At 37.7% G+C, this 23,901-nt stretch overlaps 2 protein-coding genes across 11 annotated transcripts in view; one reads left to right on the plus strand and one right to left on the minus strand.

The window, feature by feature from the left end:
* kiaa0319 (KIAA0319 ortholog) overlaps positions 1–23,901 on the plus strand; it is a 34,371-nt gene that overhangs the window by 5,484 nt on the left and 4,986 nt on the right. For 4 of the 9 annotated variants that reach the window (XR_016145765.1, XR_016145766.1, XM_089117853.1 and 1 more), the window contains exons 3-22: positions 13,568–13,649; positions 13,982–14,086; positions 14,458–15,167; positions 15,817–15,964; positions 16,083–16,181; positions 16,257–16,354; positions 16,435–16,522; positions 16,629–16,724; positions 16,815–16,947; positions 17,245–17,473; positions 18,678–18,801; positions 18,890–19,019; positions 19,626–19,774; positions 20,558–20,709; positions 20,810–20,948; positions 22,127–22,286; positions 22,406–22,542; positions 22,644–22,766; positions 23,182–23,272; positions 23,761–23,858. Coding sequence is in view for 7 of the 9 variants with exons in the window: in XM_089117853.1 (XP_088973979.1) it covers positions 14,038–14,086; positions 14,458–15,167; positions 15,817–15,964; positions 16,083–16,181; positions 16,257–16,354; positions 16,435–16,522; positions 16,629–16,724; positions 16,815–16,947; positions 17,245–17,473; positions 18,678–18,801; positions 18,890–19,019; positions 19,626–19,774; positions 20,558–20,709; positions 20,810–20,948; positions 22,127–22,286; positions 22,406–22,542; positions 22,644–22,766; positions 23,182–23,272; positions 23,761–23,858 (2,953 nt within the window). In the remaining 2 variants the exon portion in view is untranslated. Of the gene's footprint in view, positions 1–13,440; positions 13,650–13,981; positions 14,087–14,457; positions 15,168–15,816; positions 15,965–16,082; positions 16,182–16,256; positions 16,355–16,434; positions 16,523–16,628; positions 16,725–16,814; positions 16,948–17,244; positions 17,474–18,677; positions 18,802–18,889; positions 19,020–19,625; positions 19,775–20,557; positions 20,710–20,809; positions 20,949–22,126; positions 22,287–22,405; positions 22,543–22,643; positions 22,767–23,181; positions 23,273–23,760; positions 23,859–23,901 lie in introns of those variants that run through there. The other 5 variants (XM_089117854.1, XM_089117855.1, XM_089117858.1 and 2 more) reach the window with 5 other exon arrangements.
* tdp2a (tyrosyl-DNA phosphodiesterase 2a) lies at positions 7,469–13,037 on the minus strand. 2 transcript variants are annotated; one of them, XM_039680002.2, is made up of 7 exons: positions 12,659–13,037; positions 12,105–12,180; positions 11,188–11,841; positions 10,277–10,368; positions 10,081–10,199; positions 9,759–9,932; positions 7,469–9,670 (listed from the first exon to the last, which is right to left on the minus strand). In XM_039680002.2, exons 2-7 carry the CDS (start codon positions 12,128–12,130, stop codon positions 9,380–9,382), a joined length of 1,356 nt encoding a protein of 451 aa, XP_039535936.2. In that variant the 5' UTR covers positions 12,131–12,180; positions 12,659–13,037; the 3' UTR covers positions 7,469–9,379. The 2 variants fall into 2 exon arrangements, with proteins under 2 accessions (XP_039535936.2, XP_039535937.2); XM_039680003.2 differs by having other exon boundaries at positions 9,762–9,932; positions 12,659–13,036.

The raw sequence follows: 23,901 nt of genomic DNA on the forward strand, positions 1-23,901 counted from the left end.
TTCCTTTCCACAAGCAGCTGTGGTGTGTACTGCCACATCTGTTATAAGAACAAATAGATAATTTTTCATATTAATTTTCTTTTTTTTTTCTCTCTGAAATTGGCCCTATATTGCACCCAGCGCAATTGACTTTGTACACCGACGCGTATCGTTCATATTTTGCACCCGTGCAAAGCGGACTTTTCCCTCCACAGATGCATGCCGGCAAATTAGGGAATGAACTTGCGCCACCAGCGCAAAAAAGGAGGCGTGTTCCGGCGCAAAAAAACAATCCCTGGTGCTATTTTGCAGAAACAAATAGTCTAAAGTCAATGGCACGTTGCGCACACATGCAGATGCTATTTTAAGCACGCATGCTTGGCCATAATACAGAGTGTGAACAATGCGCATAGACTGTAGATGATTCTCTCATCAACACAGATCCATTTTACTTTTTGCAAATGATACATTATTATAAGGAAAAATATTAAAACACGAGGGAAATCATTGTTGTGTCCATGCCGATGGGAAAATAGACTTGCACATTAACCTAAATTATTAAATGCATGTTTAACCAAAGCTAATTTGGGTGGGTTTGTCCCATCCCCAATGTCACTTCTCTTTCTTTTATGGCCCTGACGAGATCATCGATCTCCTCGGCTGTGAACTGATTCTGAAGCGCGCCTGGTAAATGCGGCTTTATAATAGTATGGAACAAGCGCACCTCGTTCATCATGCTCTTTAAAGGGAATGTGATATGACGCTCTTATTGGTTTGTTTCCCGTTACGCCCAAACCACACCTATGAGTAATGAAGCTACTTCAGACCAACCCCTTTTAGACTTGCGTGGAACGCAAGAGTCATTTGTCCCTCCGGTGAAATAACATCAGCGCCGAGATCTGCCCACAAAGTTACTTGCGCTTTGCGTTTGACACTTGCTTTTAGATCGCTAAAATAGGGCCCATAATAACAAACGTGTTCGGTAGATCTGTAAATGGAGATCAGCTGGTCATATAAAAACAGTATTGATTCACATGATATTCTTTCACCTTTTGCCCTATTACCTTTAAATCAATGGATTGTTTCATTGCTGATGGAAAATTCACAGATATTAAATTAACCCTTGCTATAAGGCTTAACCCAATGAAAGCAACTAAGGAAAGCACATAAACCTGCCAATATTTGAACTTTATGACTCTTATAAATCTCTTATACATTTTGCCAACTGCCTCCCCAGCCTTGTTTTTCATGAGCTGCTCATTTCAGAGGGGAAATGGCCTGCACAGTGGTATCATCGTGCCCCTTCATGCCAAGTCCTTTTTTTATAGGTCATTGCTTTTGTAATAATATAAATATAGGTTGTAAATCTTGTGAGATTATAACAGTTGTTTATCTGCAGCCATCTCTGAATTTATTACCTGCAGGCCCTGGAGCCAAATGAAAGCTGAAAACACAAAGAGGGAGCCAACGGAGGGTAAAACCCACTCTAATTATCTTCCTTTCAAGGTATCAGTTATGGCAAATAAGCTTTAGCTTTCGCTTGCTCCTCTTTGTCCTTGGTGAATAACAGCAAGACAGTTAGTTAATTATTTCTTAATATAAGAATTTATTAATAGGAGTACAGTAGCAGCTTCTCAGAGACAATAGCTATGTTTCCATCCACACATTTTTATCTGAATTAAGTGAATGAAAAATGCCTTATGGAAACAGTAAAATTCGATTGAATTTCATGAATGTCGACTCAAATAAAATACGCTCAATCTCATTGGATTTTATCTTTGTTTGATATACGGCTTATCCGATAAACGCTGATGGAAACGCTATTTGCCGAATAAATAATGAATTGCGATGAAGTTTTAGGTCATTTTATGTTTGCCACACGCCACAAAATGATGTTTATTTATCAAGGTTTGGGAGGAGCAGGTGAAGATTATTAACTCAGTAAGAACAAGTGGAGATCAATCAGTAAGCAACTCAGGACAAGATAAATAACAGCAGAACCCACCTTTGTTCCTTGACAGTTTATCAGCATCCATCTCCTCACTTTTAGTCCCATCTCTAGTTCCATCTACTCTTACCAACCGGGGGAGTACTCTGGGTTTGGGCAGAAATTTTGAGCTCAGAGCCCTCCACCCTGACTGCACGCCAAGTACACATAACCTTTACCATAATAATTATATGTAGATGTGAACTTGTCAAAGTAGTTTTAGTTCATTTCCGCACAGTATATCCAATCCATTTGCGTACACATGGTGGGTGTCAACAAAGTTGTAAGTAGACAAAGCAAAAAAATGTAAGTGGACAAAGCGACTTGGTTTCGATCTTGGTCTCGACTTGGTCTGTCTTGGTCTTGGTCTCGATACCCTCTGGTCTCGGTAGAGTCTTGGTCTCAGTTTAGGTGGTCTTGACTATAAGTTTAACCATGTCCATCCCTTTATGGCCACCATGTAGGCTACTCATCTCATCCTCTGATGGCTACTTCCAGCAGGATAGTGCACCATGTCACAAAGCTCAAATCATTGATGCTATCATATCCTATCCTATCAATATGGGCCAACTTTTCAAATGAATGCTTTCAGCACCTTGTTGAATCAATGCCATGTAGAATTAAGGCAGTTCTGAAGGCGAAAGGGGGTCAATCACAGTATTAGGATGGTGTTCCTAATGATCCTTTAGGTGAGTGTATACTCTAAAAAATGCTGGGTTGTTTTAACCCAACTTTGGGTCAAATGTGGACTAACCCAGCCGTTGGGTTAAATTTTTACATTACATTTTTAACCCAACATTTTGGGTTTGTCCATATTTGACCCAAAATTGGGTTAAAACAACCCAGCATTTTTTAGAGTGTACATGTGGCCTATATATGTACACACAGAGTATATATATATATATATATATATATATATATATATACGTATATTATAATAATAAATTGTGTAGTTTAGTCCAGTTTCAACCAAATTTGTATGTATAAAATGTATGAATTATGTTAGTTTTGTTTTCCTTTTCCATGTCAGCATGCTTTTTCTACAGATCACCCCTGTAAACAGTGATTTCCAAAGGTCTGATTTGTGATCATGCTTTGTGAATACAAATGTGTGCATTATAATGGTGAGGCCGGCTCTTGGGGGCACTTTGGTCACTCCAAACCTGCCAGTACTTTTGCTTTTCATTTGGTCCCCATTTCATCTGTAGGCCAGAAAGCTTTGTTCCCTAAAGCACAAGTGTCAGCAGACTGAACTTGGAGAAAATCAATTCCATTTCCTTTTAGCCCTGTCTTGACACAGAGCTCTTTATTTAGAAAGTGAATTTCTGTAAAGCACCAGTGTAATAATAGGAATTGGTGTTGACATTAAATGCAGATAACAGAAAGTCACATCTTATGAGAAAAATAGGAACAAGTGGCTCAGACTGATCCTCAGTGTGGACAACCATATATATATTTTATCCACATACTTTTTCACCTATAGAGTCAGTTGTGTGGCAGCTGTGTTGGGAAGTTATAGTGATGTAAATCAATACACAGTCAAACTTAATGACTAGTCTCCTTCATAGTGATGAATAGTGCGTCTACTTGGAAATCGATGTGGACGAACAAGTGCACTCAAGATAAAAGATAAGCACACACACACATGCATGCATGCAGACCCTAACCACCATGGGCTGGTGATAATGATTCATTACACTGGACACTGTTTGTTTGGCTCTGAGCCTTTTTTTGTGTTTCTGACCAATCAACAGCCAATATAAATAGTCATGGGTCATATGTGATGTCCTACATAGCCATAAAACTGACCAGTAGAGTTATGTTTTGGTGATGCTTTAAAGGGGCACTTGGCGACTCAAGTAATTTCTTCTCTGATTTTCACTTTTGTTATCGCATGTTTTCTCATCGAGCTCCCCCTAAAGCTGTGCGGCGTATATTTTCACAACACGGTCATAAAAAAAAAAACTCACTTGCATTACCTACCTCCTGCTTTCTATCGCTGCTTTCTATGAGCAAAAGTACTCATAATATGTGTTTTTCTCTTTCTTTCTGCCATAGAGACATAACTTAGTCTATTTTTCAGGGAGTCATGACAATAGAAAGGCAAATATTCAAATCAGTGTTGTGTTTTCCTGAGGTTCCAATCAGACTCTGAGCGACACTGGGGTGGGGAGGACAGATCCAGATGATGCTGATGATAATAACTGGATGATTTTTGACAAAAGGAAAATGATGGAATAATTTGATTTTCATGCTGCATTTCTGCCTGGTACAAAAAAAGCCCATAGTAAATCCTCCCCTCTGGTGAATTATAATTTGTAAGCAATAATTTTGAGGGTTGTGTCTTTTGGGTAATCAAAATCAAACAGCTACTTGGAATAATAAGTGCAAATCTGAGCTAAAAAAGCAATTTTGTTTGTAACAATCAACTCTATTGTCCTCATGCCCTCAAGTTGACTGAAGGGTGCATTTACTAATTTCCTCTAGAACAACAACAAAGAAAATGGATGCTTGTCTGAAAGAGCATCAGACAATCACGAGCAGCATGGCAAAAGCAGCAGGGGAATGTTTTAAGCGACAACATCTACCAGCTGGAGAATGTGCGTAAGCCATTCGCCAACCTTTTCTCCACAGGTCAGCGCCATGTCAGACACCACCGACATAGTGTTCATGGCAACCGCAGCCTAGAAGAACAATAGGAGTGCCACAGAGCACAGTGGATTGCTTTCCAAAAATAGAAAAAACTGCCATAGCCGATAATTGGGTGTTCAGTGTCATCCATTTCAAACCTTAGATCTCTCATCTTTCAACTAGAGTATAGACACATAGCCAAATATGCCATAAAGACAGAATGAGGGCTGAAGAGCCCTTTGGGTGTCATTACAGAAGATCAAACTGGACGAAGAGACAGGAAAATTAAACGAAGCAGTCCAAACTGATCCATCAGGTTTCAGAAGGTGAAACGTGTTTACTGTGTCCCGCACGTCAAATAATTGAGCTGCCACACTTCATCAAGAGCCTCTTTAATCACTAGCCTCTTATTGGTAGCTACTAATAATACATTGTATTTGTCTCATTCATTGTCTCCTGGTACCAGGGTGGATAAAATTAGGACCGTGAGATTATAATGATGATTGTATTTGAAAATGGCAGTTCATTGGTGCATCAGCCATCAGAATTCGGCTGTTTGTGAGTGAGCGCAGCATGGTTAATTGTTTATGCCATCCCACAGGGAGCATGCCTCAAATTCATTCTTGATTAGGGACAGAGATGAGGGAATAATTGTAATAATAATAATACAATCATGTGTGGAACACAACTCTTAAATCAGTTAAAGTAAAAAGCTATTTAGTTGCGATTATTGTTGTTGTTCTAATTTTCACGGACCTAGGAATCTATGCGAACAGGTAGTCTACTATTTCATTAGGGTGAAGTGTTCACTAGAGCCAGACTGATATTATCGGCCGATATTAGGCATTTTCCAAACTATCGGTATCGGCAGTTATAATGGCTGATAAATGAATATTTCGAAAATTAAATAAAAGAGGAAACACGCTTCAACCATGTCTTGAGTGTTGGAGTTGTATAGTTTGTCCACCAGAGGGCACTCTACACCGTCCCTGTTGGCAACACTCGTTGAGTTGGTCACGAGACATACATTGCTTGAATAACAATAAAAAGAACATCCCCATCAGTTCTCTTAACTCAAATAAGCATGACAAAATATATGACTATCATGTCCAGTTTTGTTGCCGAGATTGAGTGGGAATTAGCTAGTAATAATTATGTTAAGTTGTTACAGTGTAGTTGACTGACTGTCCTTTTAACTTTTGACAATGTGACTGTCTGAAGTATTTCTTTAATAGCGCGTGACCGTTATAGCAATGAGACGGATCTCTCCTTGGCCTGTTATATTGAAAATGTATGTTTTACAATTTGCAGTGACGTTATCCATTGCTAAATTATGGCTCATCATAGACTAGCTAACCACAAAGCTAGCTAATGCCACTTTCACCAGTCTGTTCTGTTGTGACAATAAAAGAAACAAGTTTCTTTTTAAACTGCATTAACTTATTATTTTATTTAAAACTCATAAATAACTTTTCTGGAAAAAAAAATCGGCCGATTTATCGGATTTTAAAACCAACAAATATTTGTATCGGTATCGGCCTTCAAAATCCTTTATTGGTCGGGCTCTAGTTTCCACACACATATTTCAAAACGGGTTCAAGTCATGCAGATTTGCAGCCAAACAATCCAATATATAAAGCTGCCTCAGAACTCTTTTTATTCCAATATGAAAGTCAATACGGCGAATCCGTCGAACACGTTGCAAAATCAGAGAAGGGAAATCTTTCCTTGTGTGAAATTTACAATTGCTTGGATTCCTCCTAAAATAACTGTTTTTTTGCTTGTAAAAATTTGCTGAAAGACGGTCAGTGTTCTTAACACGGTAAAATTTTGTATGCATTAGCAATGCATTATCTAATACAGGGCTTACTGTACAATTTCTATATTAGAATTTCTACCACCAACAGGGTGCCACCCGAATGTCATAACCTGGTGAGCTCTTTTCTCATATGCAAATGAATTTCATATAATAATCGCCATTCATTTACGTAATTACATATAGCCTACATTTGTTGCCACCTGCTCTGGATTAGGCAGTCCACAATAAATCTGCATGAATGGACCGGTGTAGCCTACTCTGTCATATTGAATTAAACTGTAATATGTAATAGGCTAGTAAAGTTTTTTTAAACTGTCACCAAACAGTGAATTTCTGGCAAACACATGTTTCCAGTTTTTATTTAGCAGAATATGTTTTACTGTGTATCTTTTTCTTTCAAATATCAGGGAGAGAAGCAGATTGTAATGAGCCATTATAGTTGAATCTGGAGCATTGATATAACCTTAATTCATCTGTTCTGTTCTAAATAAATACATACAAATATCTCTCCCCCTGGTTTATCTTTTAAATCAGTGATCTGTCTATCTGTAAGCCTGTTCTTAATTTTCTCTGTATTATCTGCCTGCCTTGTGCATATCCTTATTGACAGCTCAGGCTTATCATGTCTAAAATATGTCCAGTGTACAGCCTGTGGAGGAAGCCTTCTAATGTAATTATTTCCTCTGCTAATCTGAGCATGCACAGGTGGGCTTTGGGCTGCCATGGCATTGGTTGATCTCCATGCTGTCAAGTCACTTGAAATGTCACCTGCTTTAATAGGGGGTGTGTGTGTGTATATATATATAGACTGCATAAATATAGACTGACGGTTTTTGAATTGCTGGTAAAAATTGACACACCATGTTCTCTGGTTACACGCTGTGTTTTGCAATAATGACACTTCACAAACTGTGACTTCTCTAAAAGTATTAATATATTCACTGTCTTTGCATGCGTTTTATAATAAATATATGCTGATATGTCCATTGATGTCAAACTCGCTGTTGTTTGCTAAATGGCCCCTGCTGATGTGTCATTGAACTGGGAAAAACTGCTGAAAAGGCCTTTATTTAAATGAACTCTGCACAACATGATGTGACAAAATGGAAAAACTCTATTAAAGAAGCCAAGACGGCTCTGATTCTGGATGCTTTCAAACCTCTAAAAAGTTATTTCCAGAAACCTGATAACTCTGCAATCTATAGGCCACCACATATTTGATCAGGCTAGTAAATCATGACCAAACATGTACAATAAGGTGATATATTTTGTTGTCTATTTTTATTGTTGTCTGTGTACTGGGAGCGTCTTCTGGCTCCAAAACAAATTCCTTAGTGTGTGCAAACATACTTGGGAATACAACTTTTTGTTATGAAACCATATGTTCAAATAATATTTTATGAAAATGCATGATTTTCAAGGCTCCACACAATATTCAGTTAAACTCTTGGTTTGACCCAATTTAATAACAGGATAAAATATTCTAAAGTGATTCGTGTGAATCTATTTTTAGTTAGTTGTATTAAAATGACTAAGGGTTTCCTATAACAGTGGGAGCTAATGATCTTTCACAGCCTTCATCATGGTCTTTATTAAATAATGCCTTCTAGTTAGGCTGATAAAATTTTTCAACATTCAACGTGATTAAATACTTTATGGAAATGATGTGGCAATAAATTATTTTTTTTCTGTGATGTATTATGAAGGAAACAGATTAGACAGAACATTGATCCATTTACTGCGTTATTAATGATATTGTCAATCATTTTAAAGGACTTTTTTTTCTTTTTAGCATAAAATTCAGACAAGTAAGTGTTCAATTATGTGAGAGGTAATGCTGACAGAATCTCTCTCAGACTCTCTAGATAATAACAATGAGTGTTTAAGACAAACACATAATTGTGGCACATTACAGTAAATTCCAAAATAGCTGTCCTCGATGAGGACTGTCCTGGTAAATGGCTCTTTGTTAATCCAATTCCTGACACCATGCCAGTGACAAAAAATAATTCTTGCTGTGCACATTTCAATTCTGTTTAGTCTGAGAGAGAATGTTCTGTAAATCATTTCTCCAAGTGAAAACAAGGCCATGTTTGCCAGTTCCTCACCAAAAGTATATTTTCCTATCAATCCATTTAAATATAATTATTCATGGGCATCCAAAAGATTTACTCCAGACTTTCAGAATATCCGTATTAAATCAAAACGCATACACCGTTTTTTGTACTTCTGAGTGCTTCCTATTCAAATGTGTCAATGATGGTTAATTATAATGAACTAAAAATTAGTTCTGCAATCTTAAATGGAATCTATAAAACATAAACACAAAACCATTAGAAGAATTAATATACATTACTTACTCTGTTCCAAACCCAGAATATAATGAATTAAAATAAATGAACAAAATTAATAAATACTGCTTTTTTGATCTTTGTGTGGTTGATGTTCTCACAATGAAACATACGCTGTCCTTTGAGCTCCCTCTAGTGGAAAAACAAGGGGGGAAACTATGTTTGTAGGACGTCAGGATGAAGTTGCCATGTTTTTTAATGTTTCACAATATAATATTTTACATTTTTATTTAAAATATTTGTTGTCAAACAATTGTTTGATTTTGTTTCATCACTGTTTTGTGGTTTAAAATTTGTTTAAAACCCAATAATAGGCTTCAATGAACTATATTATAGCTATATTTCTTCCTGTGCAATAACTGGAAATTTTTGTGGAGGCTTTTTTTTTTTTTTTTTTTTGTAGCTGAGCATGTGGTTATATACTAACTGAGAAATATTTACTGAATTAAAAAGTGTGAGTAAGTTACTAGCCTTGGTACCCCTTATAGGTATAGTTGGTGTATAAGTTAATCTACCAGAAGTTTATTATTGTCAAGTTTATGACCCATTTAGTTTTGTAATCATGCGCAGGCCTGCCATAAAAAAAAAAAAAGAATATCAGTCAGTAACACCCTACTCTTCTGATGCCTCAAATGTGAAAGTACAAAGAATGCCCCAGTGATCGCTGATGAAATAGTCACACTTCAGCTTCCTCAGACCAATCAGGGTCATGCTTTCTGGCCGTAGCTGGGCACCTTCTGCGGCTGATCTGAGGAAAATTCGATCAAATCGCAAGCGTATAGAATTAGGGATTTCGTTGTTATCATTAATGGATGTGTCCCAGGTGTATCTGCTTTCCTCTGGTTTCCCTAGCATCTCCCAAACATCAGAGATACTGTCCGGCAGCCCATTGAGCTTCGTCACCTGTCATTGAAGAAATTCACTTGTCACATTTTGACAGAGTAAAATGTGGGTTTGTGATTTAGAGCAAACAGATGTTTGTATCACATACAACCTCCCAATCCCTGAGGTTAGTATCTCCTCCAAATATAACTGAATGGTCCCCTGGAGCCTCTTTCATCCATTTCCAGACTCTCCGCAGCTGATTCAGGCGTTCTTGAGAACCTGTCTTGCAGCTCTCCAGATGAGATGTCATAATGCACAGTGGATGGCCTAAAAAGCTCACCTAAACAAACATGCAAACACAAAACGGGACGCTGAATGTTTTGAATGGTCTACATTTACATTATGACTTTTATCATTATTAATATGGTCAATGGCATCAGGCATATCAAAACAATCACTATCCAACGGCTAGCAAAAATTGGACCTACATTTGCAACTAGCAGGTTCCTGCCCATCTCTGTGGTTGGGTACTTCACAATGTTGCTCTGGAGCAATTGTACTCTTTCCTTTCTGAGCAAAATGGCAGTGAAATAGCCCACTTCACTGGCTGAAACATAAAATCATCTAATATTCATACCAGAAATAGTATTTATTTTTTGAGCTTGTATGCAACCATTAACATACCTTGCAGGAACTGATAATCTGTCATAGTGTTCTGTAAAATCTCAAAAGTAGGAGGAATCAGCTCTTGTAACAGTACAACATCTGCACGGTACCTGCATTAAAATCATATCGTGATCAAAGCATTCAAGTCTTTTTGTAAGTGGTTTTGTAATACATTCGAAACTGTTTTAGTTAACTGAGAGTGCTAAATGGTATATGTGATGTGTGCAATGCGATTAATGTTAAAAATGCTTTTTCAGTTTAAAGGGATAGTCAACTTTGAAATTAATTTTTGATATGTTTTAGCTTACCTCAAGGGCATCCAAGATGTTGGTGTCTTTTTTTCCACAGTATTTTCAATTTTGATATTTTTAGGTCAAACCGTTCTTGTCTGTCAGTCATATAATGGAGGTATATGGTCACCACCTCAAAGAGCATGATTTAGTGACTCGTAAATGTAAGTACACATTGATGGCCTAAGACACGAAACGAGCGGTTATCAATGTGTATCAATGCAACGTGTCTCAGTGCAACGAGCTTAGACAGAAGCACCCTCGCCCTCAGGGTACTTGGACGTGACTGTGGTTACAAGAGGTAAAAACGATTTAAATACTGTTCGTTTTCTCACACAAACCGCTTGTTTCGTGTCTTAGGCCATCAATGTGTACATTTACGAGTCATTAAATCATGTTTAATTTGGACTTCTCTGTGCATGCTCTTTGAGGTGGTGACCATATACCTCCATTATATGAATGACAGACAAGAACGGTTTGACCTAAAAATATCAAAATTGAAAATACTGTGGAAACAAAGACACACATCTTGGATGCCCTTGAGGTAAGCTACAACACATCAAAAATTAATTTCAAAGTGAACTATCCCTTTGATACTGAAAATATTTTTTAAAAATTATAATTGTGAGTAACACTTACTTTCCTAAGAGTGACAGCAGACCTTTGAGCCGGTCAAAGACATTATCCAGATCCAGACCGTCTATATTCCAGGATATGACTGTCAGATAGCTGTTTCTGGAGCTGAGTTGGGGTTTCTGCTGATCAGCTGACTGATCTGTGAATGATTTCCCCCAGTATGCCTGTTTTAACGGAAAACTAGACTGTTTTGTCTGGGTGGACTTGGATTCTGTTGACGGTGTGTGTTCACCCTGGGTCGGAGAGGTTTGTGTTGACTGCGTTTGGAGAGATTGGAGTTGGGGTGACTCCGTCTGAGTTGACCGGTCACAGGTAGACAGAGATGATGTTTTCTGTGCACTTTGGGCTTTTTGTCGATGAGAGGAGAGTGCAGGAGAAGTTTCATGTGAAATAGAATGATTTTTAGTTTTGCGAGTATTCTTTTCTTGCTTTGATCCTGCAGACCTTTTTTCGTGGTGCTCAGGCGGGTGTTGTGAGGGTGGCGAAAGCTCTTCAACAGTGACCGGAGTATAACCACCACCTGTTTTCCTTTGGCATGCAGCACTGCGTCTCTTTTTATGCTTTTTATTCTTCCCAGTTTTCCCCTCAACTCTGGTGTCCACAAGACATGGAGCACTTTTATTACAGTCCACACGGGGCTCTCCTGAGCAGGAATCACTATATCAGAATAAAATACAGAATGTCAAAAAGTCAATTGTGTTGCGACTCTTGCGAGCATATTAATTACATATTAATCCATTAAAAATAAAACAGCAGCATATTATCTATCAAGACTAAAGACATTTTGAAATTAGATAATCAAACTAAAAATTAAACAGTCTAACCAAAGAAAACAGTTCTGTATACAGTAGTAGGCTATAACAGGCATTGATTAACTACAGAAAATACAAATGCTTTCAATGGTTCTTGATAATAGTTACCTCGGTGAACAAGGTGGCTCATCCATTTTAACAGGGAGGATAGATGTGTGCTTCTTGGAGCTTTCAGATTCTATTTCTGTTCAGGGTTTGTTTGGTACAGACAGTGATTATGGAGACAAATGAAACCTGACATTAACAGGTTTATTCAGCCTATGCTGAAAAGCATGGTTAGCTTATTAGTCACTACATGCATTGTGTCCAAAATGCCAACAATATGAATATTAGACAACAGGTTAGACCTATAGGTGTAGCTTTACTGCATGTGATTTATTATTTTGTAAGCTATAGCTTAAATCTAAAATTGAACTGCTATGTTGTACGAGCTACTGATTTATATAACCTTAACCTGTATTAGGACACAACCTTAGGCGATAGGCCATACATTATAAATGAACACGGAAGAATAGTCAAACAGTGTCTGATAAATAGTCAGAATTGGGCATTCAACTTCAACAAACTTAAAAAAAAAAAAAAAAAAAAACTTCAACAAACTTTAACAGCTGCGAGATATAAGTCCAAATTACGAGATAGCATAACATATATTTCATTCTTACAGACAACAGTATTGTATCCATCCATATGGCAGCAGCAGTTAGTTTCGATTTCCCACACGTCAGAGGGATCGAGGTCTCTCAGAAGAAGGTTTTTCTGGACGGCAATAGCAACGAATTCTTATCTCAGAAGGTTTTCTCGTACTTTATGGTATTGTTTAAATGCTTACAGTAAGATATGTAGTGCTACAGTGAATTAAAAACGCAGCGTTAAAATGTCGAGAGAGTGTGATATTATTTCAGCCAGCTGCTAAACCCCGCCCCTTTTTAGCTTTCTGTTCCGAGCGGTTCAAGAATGATAAACGTACCTTTATAAAAGTCTTTGTTTGATATAATGTGCAATTGTTGGAGAATTTTTAAGGTGTTTTTCAAAGAAAATTGTGTATAATGGTGATGGTTATTGTTGTTGTCGCTGTTTTCTCTAATCACGTGTGTTGAGTGTAGTCATTGTAATTAATAATGATAAAATAATTACGTATTTTTTTAAATAATACAATAATATAATGTTGTTGTTATTTCTGTGACCACGTCGGCTTAATATTAATAGTAGCCTAATTATTATATTGTCTACTATAGTAAGTAGTTATAATTATTAAAGCTAATACAATAACGTATTTTACACAAAATAATATTTAAATAATATAATAATTTTTAAAAACACAAAAAAAAACCTTTCCCCTTGCATCAAGGGATCTGATGATGTGGTGTGGTGTGTTTCTGCAACATCGCAGAGACGTCACGTGTCTCCCTCCGCCCCGCTTTTCTCTGTCTGCTCTGCCGACACTCCCTCTCGCAGGCATACACAACATCTCTCTGGCAATATCATAATCACACCTTCATCTCAGCATCACTGCCACAATAGCAGATCTTTATCCCAGCATTACATTAAACATTATCCACTATCCAGCGCAGGTTCGCAATGGAGCAGCAGTGCGGAAGCTGATTCTCGATGTCATGGAAACAGATGCTTGGAAAAGAGCGTCACATCCCACGGGTACAGCTACAACTCTCAATAACAGCGCACATTTTTTATGTTGACTTTCTATTTAGTCCCATTGTTTTTAGTGATTTGTTTTATGTAACATATTGTGTTAATTTTGGTAAATAATAAAACATAACATTGCGGATAACATAGGCTAATGTGTTTTAGTGTCACGTGCCATTTCTCCAGCGGTATCAAAGCCCCTAGGGCCGGTTGCTGTGAGGGATAGACGTCAAATAAAAAAGACCATGCAACAAATAACTATTAATTTATTAATGCTGCTGTAATGTCATTTTTGATCTGTCTGTTTGTGATACCCTGTTTTGTCTCCTCTTTATGGAAAGTTTGTTGAGGTTATGACGGTCAAGATCCATTGCTGTGAAAAGGCAGCAGTGTCATCATGAATGTCTCACCAGTTCTCTTACTTGTGCTGCTCTTCTGTACCAGAGGCAAGTATATATTTCTACAAGTTGAAAAGTTTTATCATATTTGATACTTCAGGCAAATAGTATGATATAGTGAGAGCAGGGAGCTCACAGTCAATGAGAATGATTAAAACAAATAATGTATGATTAACCAAGGAAACCTAAGTAGCTTCAGTCCAGGAAATGCAAAATTATTTAGTAAGCTGCCAATTAAACATACTTTGAGGACATGAAAGACACTGAGAGAAAAAACTAGGTGATGAATGCACATAATTTTTTCCATAAATGTATATTGTAGGGGCTTGGTTGTGTAATGTCTTTTTTGGACTACTGTATCAAAAATGACAAACCCTAAATTTATTTCACCAGGCATTTGTTGTTTGTTTTTGATGCAGTATCGGGACAGTGCTGGCAGGCTGCGATCTACACGGAGAGCGTGGTGTCTCCGGATCTGAGGAGCAGCAGTACTTTACGGGTTCCGGATGTATCGTCTATGGCCCAGTGTGCGAGGGCCTGCTGTGGTCTCCTGGGCTGTGACCTGGCCTGGTTTTTTGAGCACCGATGCTATGTGCTCAGTTGTCAGCGAAAAGAAAATTGCCAGCCGAAGCAAAGACCTGGTACTGACTCTCTCCTGGCCTTTTTGCAACGTGGGCCCCCGCAGACACTGGTTCTCCAATCCTTGGTCCGAGGAGAGTCTTTCCCAAACCACTGGCAGCCTCTGCTCAGGCACAAGGGCTCTGAGGATCCAATGAAAGACCTTGCCTTGGTGGAAGGCATTCAAGATTTGGACAACACTGATGCTGAATATGTTGAGAGCTTTCGAAGTTTGGATGAAGAAAAAAGAGCTGAAGACAGCGATGGCACAACTGTAGAACAAGAAGAAAGCCCTGGGCTATATCCTTGGCCGCTTGTTCAACGAAAAGAAGAATTCAACCAATCAGAAACGGAGAGAGTTGGTGAAAGACCGATGACAGTGCAGGGCTCTCTTGAAAGTAGCTCCTTTCCCTCAAATCACTTCCCAGAAATGAGAAATGAAAGCAGATCATCTCTTATTGAAGCAGAATCTGATGTTACGCCCCAAACAACCACTGCACTTAACATAACGGTGAGTGTTGGTTACAGATTAATGCATACTATTTCCAGACACCCTAAAGACATTTAGGGTACTGAGAAAGTGTCTGTTTTTCTCAGACATTTAGGTTCGTGGATGTGCATCCCTGGATGTGCATCCCACAAATCTCCATCAACTGCAAGATGCTATCCTATCAATATGGGCCAACATTTCTAAAGAATGCTTTGAGCACCTTGTTGAATAAGTGCCACGTAGAATCAAGGCAGTTCTGAAGGAGAAAGGGGGTCAATCACAGTATAAGTTAAACAATTGACAAGGCGGTTGGCAGCCATCAAGAATGAAAGGAACTGGCTTTTCTCTTATAGATGTTATTAGCTGCCAATTCATTATCGTGTCTTGAAATGTCATGATTCTATTTTAATATTGTGCCGTCATTGGAAAACATGGTGTCTCAAATGTTCTCTCACTCTGGCCAAGTGCTTAATCAGTCTGTCATGTCTCATCTGCTGTGTCAAATCTTGTGCAATTTGTAAATAACACTTCATCATTATCCTGTTAGAGTCATGTCATTCACATTTTATTGCCTTGTTCTGGTGTCCTGTACTAGTCCACCGACTCTGGTCGACATTGGTGACAACAGTAGAGTTTGAAAAAAAAAACAATGTTTCTTTTATCATCAAAGGTTGAAGAAGACCCACACAACATTTCTTCTGCAACTACTCCACCTAATGTCCTGCAAGACATCAGCACAGAGCCCTCGAGGTTCAGTAGTTTCTTAACTACTTCACTCAGCACTGAAGACACATCACATATGATTACAGAAGAGCCAGGTACTACAGATGTGTTACTGCTTTATTTCGAATTATTAGTGGTGCTTACTCATGCAAGCAGGCATCACTATTATTATTCCTCAGATTAACTATCATTTCACACACTCTCTTTGTTCAGAAAGAGCCCTGTCTGTGTCCATTAAAGGACCTGTGGAAGCAACACTGCCTCAAAATGCAGTTGAACTTATTGCTACTGTTAATCCAGATGACACTTCAGGTACTGAATGGCCTTCTGCATTCCTGAATCGTAATTAAGCATTTAATATTATGATGACAGTGGCTTTTTCCTTAGAAGCTCCTTACACATATGAGTGGACTTTGGTAACTGCTCCTGATGGACACCACGGGGTGATGGAGGGGCACCACAACAAGTCTATTAAAATTTCAGAAGTGAGACTCAACTCCTTAACTCATTTAGAAGATTAGACTATGTTTTTTTTCTAAAAACATCTTTGTTTCCTTTATTCCAGCTTTCCGTTGGTGTCTATGCTGTCCGAGTGAGTGTGAAAGCACAACAAGCGTGTGGAGAAAGTGCTGTGAACTTCACAGTACACCCTGGTATAACTTCACCCTATTAAGATCATAATTTGAAATTAGTGTATTTGCCAAGCATACAGTATGTGCATGTGCTGCTTTATATATGAACAGGCTTTTCATTTTGCAGCATTGGATATAAATAAGCCTCCTAAAGCCGTCACTCTGCCCATAAGCCAAGATGTGCTTCTTCAAGAAGGTTCCATCTTCATTATTAATGGCAGTCGTATGTAGCTTGTTTTGTCCATTTATATCAGTTTTTTTCTTTAGATCATTCTTGAGTTTATAACCAAATGTGCATCCTGATGCTTCCCAGAGAGTGTGGATGATGTTGAAGTTGTCAGTTACCTATGGGAAAAGGTGGACGGCCCTTTTTGGAAACCTGAGGGGCCTGTTGACACACCTGTACTACAGCTACAGAATCTTTCTCCAGGAGAATATACCTTCAAGTAAGTTTAACCTCTCATACTCGACTTGTTACAAATGGGATTCCAGTGTGGGTGTGGGCGCACTAACAAGGACACTAAAGACCACTTTACACACCACAGCTTTACACACACACTGCTTACTGGCCTACGTCTGCACATTACATAAGGACTTACCTAAGTTTGTACTGTAACAATGGGCCTATGTATTATATAATTTTCATGTTGAAATCTTTGGTGGGCAATTCCTCCGGGGCTTTTTTAATTTGGCTTGACCTCATTAACTTGATCCTGACCTGGTTTTTGCTTGTTCTACATTAGGCTGACAGTGTCTGATTCTGATGGACTGACTGACTCCAGCATTGCCACTGTAAGGGTCAGCAGCCCAAAAGATGACCCTCCTCGGGCCAGACCAGGCAGTGACCAGGTCATCACCCTGCCTCTCAACCACCTCACCTTGTCGGGTAACCACAGCACTGATGACCATGCCATTACCAGTTACCTCTGGAGTCTCCATCCCAGAAGCCTGACCCAGAAAGTCACTATGCAGGTAATTAGATCTTTATTTTACTCCGTGGAAAAATGGGTTGCTCTGAAGTGAAGAACACTTACTGGAGTTTGTCAGTAACGCCTCAGGTGTTTATCCTAAAATTCCAAAGAAGAAATAAAAGATAGAAATAAATTTGACAAATTGGAAAACAAGGTAGAACTTTAGGCAACACTTTATTTTACAGTGTCCTTGTTAATTATGGTACATTTCATGTACTTTCCATATAGTAATAACAATAAATTATGCATAATTAAATGCGACTAACCCTCAACTAAATCTTTTTTTTATCATTTATATTTTTTATTGTTATTTTTCCCACAGTATGAATTTTACAGTACAACCGATGTTCAAAGACAGTCATAACTGATTTTCCTTGAAACCCCTTAGTGATAAGACATTTTTTTTAACCATAAACCGAAGAAAAACACAAACAACAAGAAAAAAAAAACTGTCTCAACTAAATCTTAATCCTACCCTAACTCTATAGTAAGAACATGTAGTTGCTTACTCAGTGCTTAAATATATAATTACATTGTAACAATGACACCTTAAAAAAAAGTGTAACCGAACTGTATTTTACAGTCCGGTTCCCCATGTTCATACTATGTACTTACTACAGTAATTACAATAGCCTAACCTCAGTTCAGTATACTGTATGGGCATGTAATGTACAATAAAGTTAAATAGAAAAAAGAAATAAATGAGACAATTAATCTTAATGGCAACTATAATATGTTCAAAATAGATTGTTGTCAAATACTGGATATAAATAATTACATTTTTCATTTTATATGATTCAATGTTTCATTTCAAAATGATAACATGACGCATGCAGTCTCTTCTGAAAATCAAAAAAATCATGAAAATAAAGCTAAAGTCTAAATTTTCTCTCCATTTAATCTCATTGCTACCTTTGAGAAACAATTGATTATTGAACAATTGACATAATTCTAGGTGGCACTGCTCAATCAAAAAACATGCAGTATTAGTGATTTCAAGATGCTAAATTGTGTGTGTGTGTGTGTGTGTGTGTGTGTGTGAGTCCCAAGTCGACCTACCCCAAGACCTGCCCCAATTCATGGACAATATCTTGTGAATGGCAAGAGATGGCCATAGAATCACCAACAGTCAGATATGTCTGAAATGGTAATTGATAGACATAATTATAGAGCAGTTGATGTTTTCATATGCTATGTGTTTTCAGGATGTGAGATCACCTTTCCTGCAGCTCTCTGATCTCCAGGAGGGTCGGTACACGTTTCAACTGACGGTCACTGACTCCATAGGTCAACAGGATTCAGACACCATCTCAGTCACTGTGCTACCTGGTAAAACAAACCCACTACACCAATCAGATTCAGTGTGTATAAAGAAAATCTATACATTCTCCATAATTGAAATTTTGTTGTGTGGTAGCAAACAAAGCACCAGTCGCTATAACAGGGCCAGACAGGCAACTCTTCCTCCCAGTCGACAGCATCACTTTGAATGGCAGCGACAGCACCGATGATCAGGCCATCAGCAGCTACCAATGGGACATGATCAGGTACCAGTATCATTCTTTTAATGTTGTTTCTTTACAATGAACTGGATGAGATGGTTCATGAACCAAATTATTTGTTTGTAAATACATTTAAAGAAACATTGCTCAAGAAACATTTCTTATTAGTAGTAATATTGAAAACAGTATGTTTTTGGGGAAACCATGACGTTTGTTCAAGATTCTTTGATGAATAGAAAGTTCAAAAGAAGAGCATTTATTTGACATTGAAATGTTTTGTAATAATATAAATCATCTTTACTGTCGGTTGAATGCATCATTGCTGAATAAAAGCATTAATTTACTTTTTTTATAATTGTATTGACCACAAACCTTTGAACCGTACGGTACACAGGCATTTTATTAAAATATGTTTAAAAAATACATTTAAAGCACACAATCTCACAGGACATTTGGAAAGCACTGAAATGTTAGAGAACCATTAAATCATATGTTTTAAACCAGTTCATTGAAACTGACTGGACAAATGTGGCATGTTGTCTTTAAGATCTTTAACATCTTTCAATCACCCTTAGTGTTGCATGAATAGGAAAGGATTTTGGTGAAAATTGTATTGATGTGCCATCACCACTCTCCTATGTAATGGTGAAGTGGCCCTCCAGGCTTGAAGATAAAAGATGCCAGTAAAGCAGTTGCCATAGCAACTGGCCTGAGATCTGGGAATTACAAGATCAAACTGACTGTGACAGATCAGCAAGGAGAAACAGACAGCGCAGTCCTGACCATTAGCATTAAAGAAGGTGAGCAGAGTTATGTAAATGTTTATAAATAACACATAATATGCATTTCTATCATTTAAACACTGACATTTAAATGCATGAATGTCATTGCATTACAGAAAATCCAATTGGAATTTACGTATAGGAGCTCTTAGCATGATGGTCAAAAATGAACGATTTATTTATTTATTTTTTTTAATTTCCATAAAATGAATGTACTATATTTTAGTTATGTTTTTTATTTAACATTTTGTATTTTTAAGCAGATTTTATGATGATATTTATGTAATCCATACACTTTTTCAGCATAGTCCTAAAAATTAAATATCCAACTTAAACTGTAATAAATCTTGAATGCTTTGCAGCACATACTTAAGTTTGGTTTAAAGTTACTCTTGACAGATTATTGCTGAAGTGAAAAAAAGTTATAAAATGTTGAAATGAAAAATGCACAATTTTTTTAAATATGAAATATATATTGTCTAAAACATGTTTTACTTTAAAACTGCTAAAAAACTAAATCCATAAATCTAAACAATGTGTGTTAAAAATTTAAGGTTGATATCTCAAAAAATGAGTTTTCAGTAAGATTTTTTTGGACGCACTACCAGATGAAATTCGTTGCCCATTCATTTCCAATCCAGGCATTTTTGACTGCGAAGTGTGACTATTTTGAGACCATTTTTTTCACCTTTCAAGTGAAATATTTCACAAAAAAGAAGGTTGTCTGACTTAAAATGACAATCCAATAGATATTCTGATAAAAAGCATTTCCAACAATTCAGTGTGTTGTTAAATTCACAGTCAAAAGCCTTCCACTAGTCGCCCATGCCAGCGGCAGCCACACGCTCACTCTCCCCAACAACTCTCTGGTGCTCAGAGGCTCGGTGTCCAACAGCGGAACAGCAAACGTGTCCTTTCTTTGGGTCCGGGATGAACAGAGTCCTGCTGCTGGGGTGAGCGAGTTATTTGTACACCATTTGCTGTGGCTCAGTGTTTTACCTGATGATCTCTATTGCTCTCTCTCTCTCTTGTTTTTATATCTTTTGAGAGTAGGATGTTTTATATGGCTCAGATCACGAGGCCTCCCTTTACCTCGCCAATCTGGTAGAAGGAACGTACCTATTCCAACTCCGGGTCACTGATGCCCAGGGCCGCTCGAACATGGCTACGGCCACTGTGGAAGTACGCCCTGGTAAGATATTACTCATTCATTGTAGAAAACAGTTGCTAGATATATAAAATGCATCATTTATTTGGCATGTCTTATAAGGCTAAGAATACACTGCTGTTCAAAAGTTTGGGGTTGGAAAGATTTTTTTTTATTATTTCGCATGTATTTGATTAAAAATACAGTATTCAGTTTTCTTTTCTTTTCTTTTCAAATAAAAATAATTATAATAAGCTGATTTGGTGCTCAAGTAAGACGTCTTATCAATGTTGAAAACAGTTGTGCTGCTTAATATTTTCTCTGGACGTCATGGGGTTGAGCTTGAGCCCTAGTCAGTTTCACCTCTAATGGATGAAGGCCAGTTATGCCAGTTATGGGTAGGATTAGGGTGTGTTTGGAGCTTCTTGCTCAACCCATTACACCCAAATGACATCAAGAAAGGGGGAGCTGGACTTCACACTCCACCTTTGGCTTTGCAGTGAGCAGCCTCTCTTTTTTCACGATTCTTTGATGAATATAAATCTCAAAAGAACAGCATATTTTTCTAATCGTAAATGTCTTTATTGTGACCTTTGCTCAATTTAATGCATTCTTGTAGAATAAAATAATCAATTTCTTTAAAAAAAATTACATTTTACAAATGAACCTACAAACTTTTGAATGGTAGTCAGAAATAACATTAGAATGATGTTATCCTTAAACAAACCTTATCAGAATATGTCTACCTTCATGTAAACATTTAAAGGGATAGTTTACCCAATGAAAACTATAGCCAAACCCGTAAGGCTTTCGTTCATCTTCTGAACACAAATGAAGATCTTTTTGATGAAATCTGTGAGCTTTATGTCCCTCCATTGACATCTACGCAACTACCAATTTGACGCTTCAAAAAGATCATAAAGAGATTGTAGAACTAATCCATGTGAATCGAGCGGTTTAGTCCAAATTTTCCAAATTTTGATGAACAGATTGAATTTAGGTTTTTATTAACATATAAACACTGATCAGCCGACATAAACAGAAGCTCAACCAAACCTGTGAGAAAAAAACAAACGGCTGCTTAACACATGACAATGAACCTCATTGGTTCTCGCACATCAAGCGAACATGCTTCCACTTATCACCACAGATGTGTGAGTTAATGAATGTTAATGTGAATAAAAGCCTAAACTTTTGTGTTAACCATTGATATTTGTGTGCAGATCCACGTGAGCGAGAGGAGGTGGAGCTTGAGCTGCAGGTGTGTGTGGCTCAGGTCAGCCAGCTGCAGAAGGACACTGTAGTGAGACAGCTGGCCGCCTTACTGCACGTTCTGGACTCAGACATTGCACTGAAGGGCCTGCACGGCCAGTCAGACATCAGGTACTACACACATTAATCAAACTAATACAAAGGACAACTCCACTTTGACTTGTGTTGTTCTTAAATTAAGCAACAAACCATAGTTTAGTTAAAGCCTAAACTGGGTTTTTTATGTTTAGCACAGTATTTAGGTTCTCAGTGCAGGGTCCTGATGGTACGATCCCAGGCCCAAAGCTCACTCGTCTGCTGAGAAACCAGCTGATGCGAGAGAAAACCGACTTCCTCCTCTTTAAGGTCTTAAGAGTGGACACAGTCAGTGAGTGACCTGATTTGTTTTCTTTAAAGACATTTTTCAAATTTGGTACAAGCAATTTATATAATAAATGAAAACGTTTAATGCAGACTTGAATATTTCAGTGTGTTTGCTGCTGTGTTCTGGACGTGGTCAGTGTGACCCTGTTACAAAGAGCTGTTCCTGTGACCCTCTTTGGATGGAAAACCCCATTCGCCGTTTCCTTGAAGATGGCGAGAGCAATTGCGGTTAGTGTGACCTCTCTATTCTATCTCCAAAATAAGGCAAGTATGTAAATGAGACATTTTAAATAACATATAAGCAAATTCAGACTTTAGGTGTGGTCATCTGCTGTGTCTGTGTGAAATTTTGTATCTAAAATCAATTTGCGCAAGTGGGAGTTTCCTGATGTAGATTTTGCATTGGGTTCAAATTAGGATTGCAAAGCTGGTTTGGTTGGAAATTGATGTTTTTTTGTGAACTGTGCTTCATTTCAATGGACGTTTTATTCCTACAAAACGTTGCTAACGTGACCACACCATGATTGATGCTTTTTGCTGTGGTAAATTATATAGTGATATTTCTGATGGGCTGTCATGAAAAATCAAGAATGACTGACAGCAGTGGAAGGCTAAGGGCTGATATTTTGTCTCCTCTCTGCAGACTGGAGCGTGTTGTATGTCACAATCTCTTGTTTGGCGACAATCATTTTCCTCTTGTCAATCAGCTGGATTTGCATCTGCTGCTGTAAAAGGTGATATTTACTAAGATTAGCTTAAGATTCTATGATAAAACAAACTCAACAAACGGCCTATTGAAATGTGTGGTCATACATGTGTTGTCATTCTCCTGTACAGTAACAAGGGATAGTTTACTTACCCTCATGTTGTTTCAAACCCATATAACTTCTTTTGAATTATGTATTAATTGCTATTATCCATATATCCATGCAAGAACAGTGAATATACATTTTTTTAAACCTCGGGAACAATAAAAAAGCATCATAAAAGTAGTCCATTTTGCCACTTTTAGACTTTTGTCAAAGCTAAGTTAAGTTGACTTTGAATGTAGAGCACAGGTTGTTCTGTATGGACTGCATTTATATTTTTGGTCCATTTTTAATCATTCACTTTCATTAGTGAGCATTTTTTGTTCCATGAGAAACAATGACATAATGGTGAGTTTGTGTACTTGTGGTAGAGTATGTATAATCTATACTCTACCCTTTGTTTTGTGCTTTAGCTTTAGAGGAAGACGCACTAAAGTGAGAAAGAAAACCAAGTACACAATACTGGACAACATGGATGAACAGGAGAGGATGGAACTTCAGCCAAAGTATAGTAAGTTTCAGCAATATTTTCTGGAGGGAGGAATAAAGACACT

The sequence above is a fragment of the Pimephales promelas genome, chromosome 12 (assembly GCF_988280905.1).
Source record: "Pimephales promelas chromosome 12, fPimPro1.hap1.1, whole genome shotgun sequence".
Lineage (NCBI taxonomy): Eukaryota > Metazoa > Chordata > Actinopteri > Cypriniformes > Leuciscidae > Pimephales > Pimephales promelas.

Coding starts and splice junctions, on each gene's coding strand:
- tdp2a (XM_039680002.2), bottom strand. CDS start 12,130: ATGGATGAGCCACCTTGTTCACCGAG. Junction 11,842..12,104: donor GAGCCACCTTGTTCACCGAG/GTAACTATTATC, acceptor ATTCTGATATAG/TGATTCCTGCTCAGGAGAGC. Junction 10,369..11,187: donor CTGCTGTCACTCTTAGGAAA/GTAAGTGTTACT, acceptor ATTTTAATGCAG/GTACCGTGCAGATGTTGTAC.